Raw genomic sequence first — 9807 nt, 5'->3', positions numbered from 1 at the left:
CAAAATGTAAGCCTCTTTTGCATTTCTATGACAATTGAGAATTAGGCACATCCATTTATCCAGCCTGATTCTTTATACCAAAGTAACTACCCCAAGTGGTATCTTCTAGATAAGAGTTCAGATTTACTCATCACTATAAACAGGCAATACCAATGTGCATTAGACATAAGTATTGACAGTATCAAAAGATGCATGCTTCATGCTAAGTTTACTGTGTGGAAGATTTTATGGTTTTGTATGAATGAAAACAGCAGATACAGATGAGCATACACACTTACTTTAATGTCATTTGGTACCTTCCTGTTAAAACTCCAAAGCTTGAAAATTTTCGCTGATGTAGGCTTACATAAAAATATTAGACGAATGCCAATCTCATCTCTAGGTTACAATGATACTCCTTATCATTCAGTGTTCAGCTCTCCCAACTTATACTTTATAATAGATAAAAACCCCAGAGTTAGAGTCACTGGTAGCTTCTATGACATCCATTAAATGTGACACCAACTCAAATAGGCAATTTTCCCTTTCTGCAGATACAGACATTAGTTTAAAGACCATATAGCTCTCATCTACAGGGAAGAACACCCTCAAACCCAACACCCCCTCCCAAAATCACACCCAAATCCAAACACCAAAAAAGCCCCAAACCAAACCCAACAAATCAAAAACCCCAAACACCAAAAAAAGAGAAAAATTCCAGACCCACTCGAAAGCCCGAACACCCCCGCTCCCCCAACCCAAACACACACAAAAAAACCCCACTGAAAACCAAATGTCACAAAACCTCCTCACAAACCCCACACACCTTAATAAAGATGACAGTTTTTAGCTGATCACCTATATAAGGTTTTGGTCCTATGTGTCCAAAGTCTGTAAGCATGAGCCAAATAAAATTCCCTTGGCTTTACGTTTTTTTTTTCTGGAGACTGCCCCAATTTCCCTTTCAGCACTGGACAAGACACTAACTTCTATATATCAGTGTATTAATGTGAACAATTTCAAGACAGAGGATTGCAAATTTTTGGTTGGGGTTTTGGAAGGTTTGTCCAGGAATAAGCATTTTCGCTGCTTCATTAAACCTGTTCTAAGGGCATAATGTTACCTACATATCTAAGATTTAACAGTCCAATGAACAGTTAAAATTTTATTTCATAGTACGTACACAACATCAAATACGTAAATAACAAAAATCACTTTGTTTGAGGAATCAGTCCTCCTTTGTGAGGAAAGTGGCAGCTATTTCAAAATGTAAAATGATATAAAACTTCCTATCAGAAGTGAACAATGTTGGAAAATAGTTACAATACAATCTCATGTTCCAACCATCTAAGATGCAATGAGAGCTTACATTAATGTAGGTTTTCATTTCTTCACTGAAACAACACTGGCACACTTGCTTTTATGAATATGGTTAGTTAATTGGATTATTTAATTTCTTTTATCAGCCTTTGAGGTGTGACTACATGTACATCAAAATCACGATAAAAAACTGTATTGAAATAATAGTAATGGTTTCCCTTGAACTCACAAGAAACCAACAGTTATCCTCCCAGAATTCTCAGCCTACTAATGCTAGGAGAACAAATACAAGGATTTTTGATTGTTCCATTTAAACCAAAATGTTAATTAACTGGGGCAGAGGGAAGGATATTTAACATCTTTGTTCAGATTAAATATCAAAAGGATACCATCCTATGTTTACCTTCCCATGACATGTATGTAGAGATTGCCATGCATAAAAAAGGAAAAGAAAATAGGCAAGACTTTTTTTACTTCATGTTCAGCCACCTGAAGGGAATTCAGCAGAAAGAAAATCAAAGGGGTAAACAATTCAGCAATCATTCCATTGAAACTCAACATAAACAAAAAATATATCATAGCAGTAATGGACTATCTTTTAGGATAGGTCTCCATAGGATGGATGACTTTACCTTCACCACTTCAGAGTGCTTAAAAGATGCATTCACTGAATTAGATGAGGTGTGCAAAAATTGTAGTGACAGATGCCATATGAGTATCTAGACAAACATAAATCATATCCACCTGGCTGAGTGAACTACAGGGCCTGAAGATGCAGATTTACTTCTGTAGTCAGACAGCCACTCAAATATATTGCGACTTCAGGAACTCCTCCAACAGCTGAGTAACTGAGCATGCACAATGGTCAGTCCTCAAATAAATGCTGAATCGTCTCCACACATCACATTTATAATAAACATTTCGTATCAAGACCTCAGAATACAACTTCACGTCTATAGAGTTCACTGAATTTGGAGAAAAAGAAGCAAAGGCAGTATCTTGACAGCTATGAAAGTGAGTGTTTCCTCCAGAAAGGGAGGATAAAATCACCATCTTGAGAGTAACAATGTGAATAACAAAGTATTGTAGCTCTACTCACAGGACACCTTATTCTGAAATGCTCTCATCCAAGCTGACTTTTGCCATGTAACATGACTGGGAAGCAATGGTTCTCTTCAGAGATGCTACAAAACAGATGACTAGGATTCCAAAATCAAATACAGGGCATAACACAAATACCACCGCAAGCAGGGAACGCCCACCCCTTATTCCACCAGGTTTTAGAGTAAGACAACAAACTTGTGGAACAGAACAATGCCTACACTTCTTCCACTTAGAAAAACATTCCTTAAATTCAGAAAAAGGTTAGGATCTAAACTGTATGAACTGATAGCAGGATTCAGAAAACCTAGTTTTATGTAACAGAAGTGGTTTTTTAGGGGTGTGGTATATCTTGAGATGTCTTAAGATTCATGCTTTTGCTGCTTTGATTTGCACCTCTGTGATGTGCACTCTATAGCTTTAATTCTTTCTGAATGCTAAGCCACACATGCATCCCTCTTTGTGCATCTTTCAAGGGTAAAGCCTAATACAATTAACCAAGTACTGCTCTATTTGAGCAAGCACTGCTGTAAATCTTGTAATGAAAAAATAATCAAAGATTTGTTTCCTTTTCATTTTTTTAAGTTCAGTTAATTTTAACTAATGTCTGTCTACTTATTGGATATGTAGTGAGTAACTACTGCTGATCTGATCCTATGCCAATCAAGCATCTGTACTGCTATACACACTACCAAAACAGTAGGATCAAACTGGTGGGTTTTGTGTTGTTTTCAAATTCCAGTTGTCAGAATTGTTGCAGGAAAACAAATTGAAGTCTGCATTTATGCTGACTTGCTGCTGTTACCATCTGTTCCTATCCCTTTCTTGAAAATATCAGTCCAGCCCTTGAACAACATAAACTTCCAAATTCCCAAGTCTGGTTAGCGACTAATTACTCCTTGGACTTCTCAGCTCTGCTGCCCAGTGCTGCATCTGACACAACCCATTCATTGTGTCACATTTTTCCAAAGTTTTCACAAGAAGGTAACTCATTGCCCTTCACCATCCCCTTGCATCTGTCTTGTTACAGACAGAAGCATCTTATCTTTCATACCCCCCTCCTTTGCCCTCAACCCCTTTTGGACTTATCTGGAAACTTGGTGATGTAAGTATCCTCTACTGGCAATACTGGGGAAACAAGTTTTTAAATACCTTACCTAGATTGATTCTAGTACTAATTCTTTGGACTTTATGGTCAAATGAGAAATACAGTCAAAGTGAAATAAAAGCATTTGGCATTAGGTATTAACAGACTGGAAAGGCATTTGCTACAGTCAGTGCAAGTTTTGAGAAACAATTTTAAAACAAGGGATTGAATCTGAGAAAATACTAGCTATATGTGAGGATGTGTAAAGAGTCAAATTCACATGAGTAGAGACAAAATCCAGATATGGAGAATCATTATTTAGTTACACGTAGCTATGTCTGTTGTATTTAAAAGGCAGCATGACAAGATTTGTCAACTGATATTAGCAGAAAAAGGATGAATGACTTGACATGTGGCAATGAAACGGCAGATACTGCTTAAAGTATCAGAAACTCAATAAAATTCCCTACTTAAAATAGGGATGTATGAAAAATAAGATTAGACAACATTTGAAACTGAAGTGATCTGCAAAAAACTGGCAGACAGAATTACTGGTGATGTCAGTGAGATGCACATCAGGGATAGTCATGTCATTCATACCGGTAAGTCCTGACTGTGAAGTCAACTCCAGCCAAGCTATTGTACAACTCATCGTTTCTGCCCAATTTGTGATTAAGCAGAAATACTGAAGTAGCACCAGAATTAAGTCATTCTCACAGCCTAGGAAACATCGCCCCTCATGCTAGTTAATTCTTCACTCATGCTAGTTACTTTTTCAGGCATTCAGTGTGTATGTTAGCTTGGAAGTGTATTGTTCTCACTGAGAAGGGAATCATTGTGAATATAGCAGACCACTACCTCACTTCAAACAAGCTTTAGTCATGTGTAACCATTGTCCTCCCAGCCCCACTATCAGCTCCCAGTCTGCACCTAGTTCTTCTCAGCAAATAAGCTCCAATTTTTCCTCTCCTTCCCTGGGTAACTGCATAAGTGGAAACAGGACTAAAAACATGAGACCATGACCAACTAATGGGAATGCCATAAAACAGGCATCCAGAATCCATTTTTATAGCATGTTTCCAACCCCTTCTGTCTGAGAAACTGTCTTCACCATAGCAAGAAAGATCATATACCAGATTTGTGTGTCCATACATATAAACACATATATCTACATTTACAGTTACTTCAAATAAAGCTACCTCTACTTGGGATGGATAAAGCTTCTACAAGCTAATTCAGGATTCTTGCTTTGCAGACATCCTGGGTTAAGCATTCAGAAAATGCAATGACAACACTGTAGGCAACCCAGACACAAAAGAAGTCCCGTTCTTTAATGCGTGAAGTACTTACACCAGTAAGACTCCACACATTAAACTAAGAAGTCAAAAGGCAAGCCACATCCTATGCAGAATTAAGCGCTGATGTTAGAGAGGTGCAATATAATGCACAACTTTCATTTCAGCTTTTCAAAATTGCATTTTTAATATGATTTTCATTAGAGTTCTTTAAGTAAACTGCTCTGGGAAAGGGGTGAAGTCTTGTTACACAGACCCTGGAGCAGACCAGACAATGAATTGTGATTTAGACAGAATTGTAATTCATTTTGCACTTCAATCCTTCTTTCAAGATAAAGACGTAAGTTACTGGACTGTAATGTATGATGTAAACAGAAGTACCAATTAGTCTAACATTACCTTTCTACCCCTTGCGCAGCTGGGCAGCAGAAGCAGTTACAAAATTATAGTGAGAAAAGCCAATTCAAATCCCTTTTTAACCCTTTATTTCTAGTCCCATGGGAGCCACAAAATAATTTTACAGTTACAGGACAATAGAGCCTTGCAGAGGCAGCCCACAGAACCATTTGTGTAATTCTTCCTCATGGAAGTCAAAGTATTCTCACAGTATATGGTGAGCATGTAGTTGCTGCTTTTACTCCACAATGGTATCAGTGGGTTACCAGATTCTCTCCCCCCGCTCCCCACAATTTGACAGCCAAATTCCTTTTACTATTATTTTCTGCTCAGGTTCCTACTGAACCACTTCCCTAGGAACTTCTGTCAGGTTCCAATAAACTACGATTCCCTTCCAACCTCTTCCAGAAACATATGTGTGTATTTTAGCTGCCAGATGGAAAAAAAATAAAACCTTCAGCAACTAAGTAGTTGATCAAGTTTAGAGTTCAATGCTTTTCAGGAGCTTTTCTGATTCTTGCTTAAGTTCCTGATATTACCCACCTTTCTCTTTTGTTGCCAAAACTTTCTAGCCTGCTGACATGTAGCTTTTCTGATCTCCTTTATGAGGAAATTATTTTGCTAGGGGAGATAACTTGTGAAGATGGATAATGAATAATTAACGTTTCATCTTTTCTCCAGTTTCACCCGGCTGTCAAAAACTGCTAACTATAACACTTCTTCATATTAAAACACAATGTATCATAAAAGCATGAAATTTGAACATAAATGTTTCTTCTCAGTTTCAAAATTGTTAGGCATACTCTTTCACAAGGCTCAGCCTGTTCCATGAATATAATTGTAAAACTGCTGATAAAACTTTCACTTTATTTGCATGAGCGCTCATTATGATACTTGTTTATGTACTGAGCCAAAGGAAGAGGTAATGCTAGACTTTCTATATTGAATATGCCATGAAAGCCTCATATTGAATGATCAATAAAGAATATTAAAATTAAGCCAGCTGTAAAGTGACAGCTTATCTATAACAAGTGCTAAAAATCTTTCTTCCTTTTCACAGTAAACCACCACGTGTGTGTGATCCTAACAACACCTTACTGACCTGTTTGGTGCAGGTGATCTCTAGCCAGCTCAAATAAACGCATATGCATGTTTGTGATGGGGTTAAAGGAGCCACAAGCTAGAAGAATGAGAGGTATCCTGCTCTTCATTCTGACATCAAAACATTAAAACTCCACCCTAAAGAAAAAAAAATGTTATTAAAATAAAAGACAAACTTGACAAAGAGCAGTCTGCCCACCGTTCCTCAAACTAAAAGCAGCACTGTTTTCAGAACTGCGTAGTCCTACAACACTAGTAAAGTATCAGAAGATCAGTCCTATCCCACAGCATACAGCAAGGACTAGCTCAGAAACACGCGTGTTCTTTGATATTAATTAGGATAGCATCAACAAATTCTGTTTTCCCATGTACAGAGATGGCTAGAAAGTATTTTAGAAATTCATAGTCACTATTATTAAAAACTGACAGATTTTTTACATGTTTTTATTTTTAACCTGCTTTTGTCAGAAAACAAGGTTTTGTTTGTCTGTCAACCTCCTATTAATAACTTTGGAACTCGCAGGCCTGCTACAAAAGCAGATTTTTTTTTTTTTAAATAAGTTCTTACAATGGACCCAAACCTCCAGGTCTGACTTCCTTAGAGGTGAGCAGGCAGCAGCTGGTGGCCAGCCAGCACATACTTCTAGCCAGATTATCAGCAATTGCCAGTATACTTTCTTTGCTGGATGGCAGAGCAGGTGATGGTGGATCAATGACAGGGAACAGCAGGGAGGAGAAACTATAGCTGTTACAGGAGAACACCGGGGACATTAAAAACCTATGAACAGTGTGAATGGGTGGGGAGCAATGAGGAGGCTTGCAGGTGCATTTACAAACAATCCTTATATAACTTAGCTAAAATGTCAGTCATCTCCATAAAAATGCAGTGGAAATCAGTTTAAGTTAGTTGCTGTGCTTGGAACTACTTATTTGCATAGCTCTTTTGAAAACGCATCCAGAATATATCCAGCATGATAAGAACAGTTGTGTCCCACATACGTATCTGTGAATCCGATATTTAGATGGGGCTCTCTTCTTTTCCTAGATTTGAAATCTCTACAGTGCTCACACCCATACATCATACATACACCATTCTCCTCCCTTCCCCTGGCCTCCAGCCCTCTCCATCAAGTGTAACAGTGTTTCTGCAGAAGACATTTGCATCCCAAACTTCAGAAGCCAGTCTTGGGTTGACAGACCAGATCCAGTATAGATTCTGTGCTCTGTTTAGCCAAATCCTATTCTCCATCTGCAGTGTACCAAAGCACTGTTGCTCAGAACCTGCCTCTCACTGTTCCAAATCCTATACTCCCTTACATTTTTTCCCCTTTTCTTACTTAGAAAAAATCAGCAATAATGGTTAAATCAATATCAAATTTATGTTTTATAGCTGCCAACTCTATCAGTTCATTTACAGAGGATTTATAACTCTAAAGGCTAGGACTTTACCATTTAAGAGCATTCAGTGCACCTAGTGACGTTTTAATATCTTCACCTGTGACATGTTGGCAGTTTGCAAACTTTTTACAGAGAAAATTCTTTGAGGCATACATGCTATCTGTATCTTGACCATCTAGTACTGAATATACCTATTAAGATTCTTTTATACTGTTATCATTTACTTTACTTATTTCTCCTATCTCCCATCATACTAAGGGAGATATACCAGGGGAGAAAAGAGTCGCTGGCTGTACAGCCATTGAAAGTTAGCAACAATTTTATGTAGCAGCTGTAGAAAGCACATTTCACAGCACTCAGTCTCTTCAGTCTGATTTACTAACCCTGTACAGACACTAACAAACTCATATGTGAAAATTGTACGCAAACTTTATAGCTTCTTTATTCAGAAAAATCAAACTCAAAGTGTTCTTTTGTTCAATATCAGCAATTCTGTAAATGTATCTTCATTGTATGGGGAAAGGGTTTTTTTTTGCCTTGAAACAGGTAGCAAAACATTAGTATCTGTGATTAACTGAAAAAGAAATCATTACTAGAACATGTCAGTGTTCTCCTATAGACTCAACTTTTTGTTAGATAGATTCTGTTGCCACAGATCAGTCAATGCTGAACTCTCAATGATAAATCAATTAATTCCAGACTAAGAATTTCCTAGAAGCAGAAACTTTTCACAGTAATAACTACAATGATGTTGCTCAGCACCCAGCCCTGCAAGCCGGCTTATAAAATCTTATATGACAACCTAAAATCAATGACACAGTCGTATAACTTTACCCAACTGCCAAGCAATATCAGTCAGCACCTCACTCAAACAAATACGTGTTCAGAGGGAAAACCACATACCCTTTCTTCCCTATGACACATATTGACAGTGGCTCTAGCCCTCACATCTGCTAGTTGACGGCTCCGATATCCCCTCTCCTGCTCTGATGAAGTGTAGTTTACATTTCCTTTGCTGTTCTTCCTTCACCATCTTAAAAGTTATAAGCTCTTTTTATTTTTTTTAAAGAAGCTTTTACTTCTATAGACTTCTCTATTTCTCACCTGAAACAGATGTGTTGGATGGTTTGATTGCAGCTCTTATTTATACCTCAGAGACTCTAGGGAAAGGCTTCAACCTGTCATTCTTAATGATAACCAGATGGTACTGCTAATGGAAACTCAAAAAAACAAACCAAAACAACAACAACAAAAAAGACAAAAGAAAAAAAAAATCAAACCAAGAAAGTACTAATAGTAAATGTAGCAGAGAAGCATTTCAAAAGATGTTTTTATACATATATACACACCCCCATATATATAAAATATCTACATATGTAAATAAAAATCAAAACAGCAGCATTTTTATTCCTACTATCCCCTATATAGTGTATCCTAAACTTACTCAACAGGTGCAGTACAACTTTAGAAATTTCTAGCAAAACTTTCTGATTCAGCCACTATCTGGCTGTTATTAACCAACTAGGGGCTTAAAATCACCTGAACACCACCCAAAATAACAGAAAAAAAGGAGAGTTAACTGATTTTTCAGCTAAGCTGTCTTGAGGAATCAAAACAGAGGCAAAAACTTTAAACACAGAACTTTAAACAGAAGAGAAAGCCTTTTGACCTGATGTGACACAGTGGCAGTCACACTTCCTTTAAGTGCTACAGCATCCCAGTGTTCCTACAGTTACAGGCTTCTACAAACATTCAGTTCAAAGTCACGTGCATTCTACCTACACACATGCAGCAGACTGTCCTTAGCTAGTTTCACCAACTGAATACAAGCTACAAACAAGTAGGTGACCATGCTGTTATCAGGCATTTACTGAGTGCACATTGTGCCAGGGGAATACATTTCTATTTCGTATGTTCCATGAAAAGAAGCCATTAAGCCAGTCCTGAACACTTCACTAAGTTGTCTCTCTTGCCAAATGGCCTACAGACCAAGAAATCTGCAATCAATTTAAATACGCTAATATCAATTTGCACCAATTACTTGCTATATGCTTGCAAAAAGTCACCCAAGTATAATATCAATAATGTACTTTGTTAAATGAATAATCTGTGATTAATTTGTTCCCTACA

The 9807-nt window shown here is 37.5% G+C and overlaps 1 protein-coding gene across 1 annotated transcript in view; it reads right to left on the bottom strand.

Moving 5' to 3' along the window:
* NMNAT3 (nicotinamide nucleotide adenylyltransferase 3) overlaps positions 1–8841 on the bottom strand; it is a 21026-nt gene extending 12185 nt beyond the window's left edge. The window contains exons 1-2 of the mRNA XM_009649137.2: positions 8782–8841; positions 6281–6417 (exon numbers count right to left, since the gene is read on the bottom strand). Coding sequence (XP_009647432.1) covers positions 6281–6389 — 109 coding nt within the window. The 5' untranslated portion in view covers positions 6390–6417; positions 8782–8841. The remainder of the gene's footprint in view (positions 1–6280; positions 6418–8781) is intronic.
* Between the last annotated feature and the right edge of the window lie 966 nt (positions 8842–9807).

Source organism: Egretta garzetta, unplaced genomic scaffold, assembly GCF_000687185.1.
Source record: "Egretta garzetta isolate BGI_Z169 unplaced genomic scaffold, ASM68718v1 scaffold161, whole genome shotgun sequence".
NCBI classification, from domain to species: domain Eukaryota; kingdom Metazoa; phylum Chordata; class Aves; order Pelecaniformes; family Ardeidae; genus Egretta; species Egretta garzetta.
This window is presented reverse-complemented; position numbering and strand designations above follow the sequence as displayed.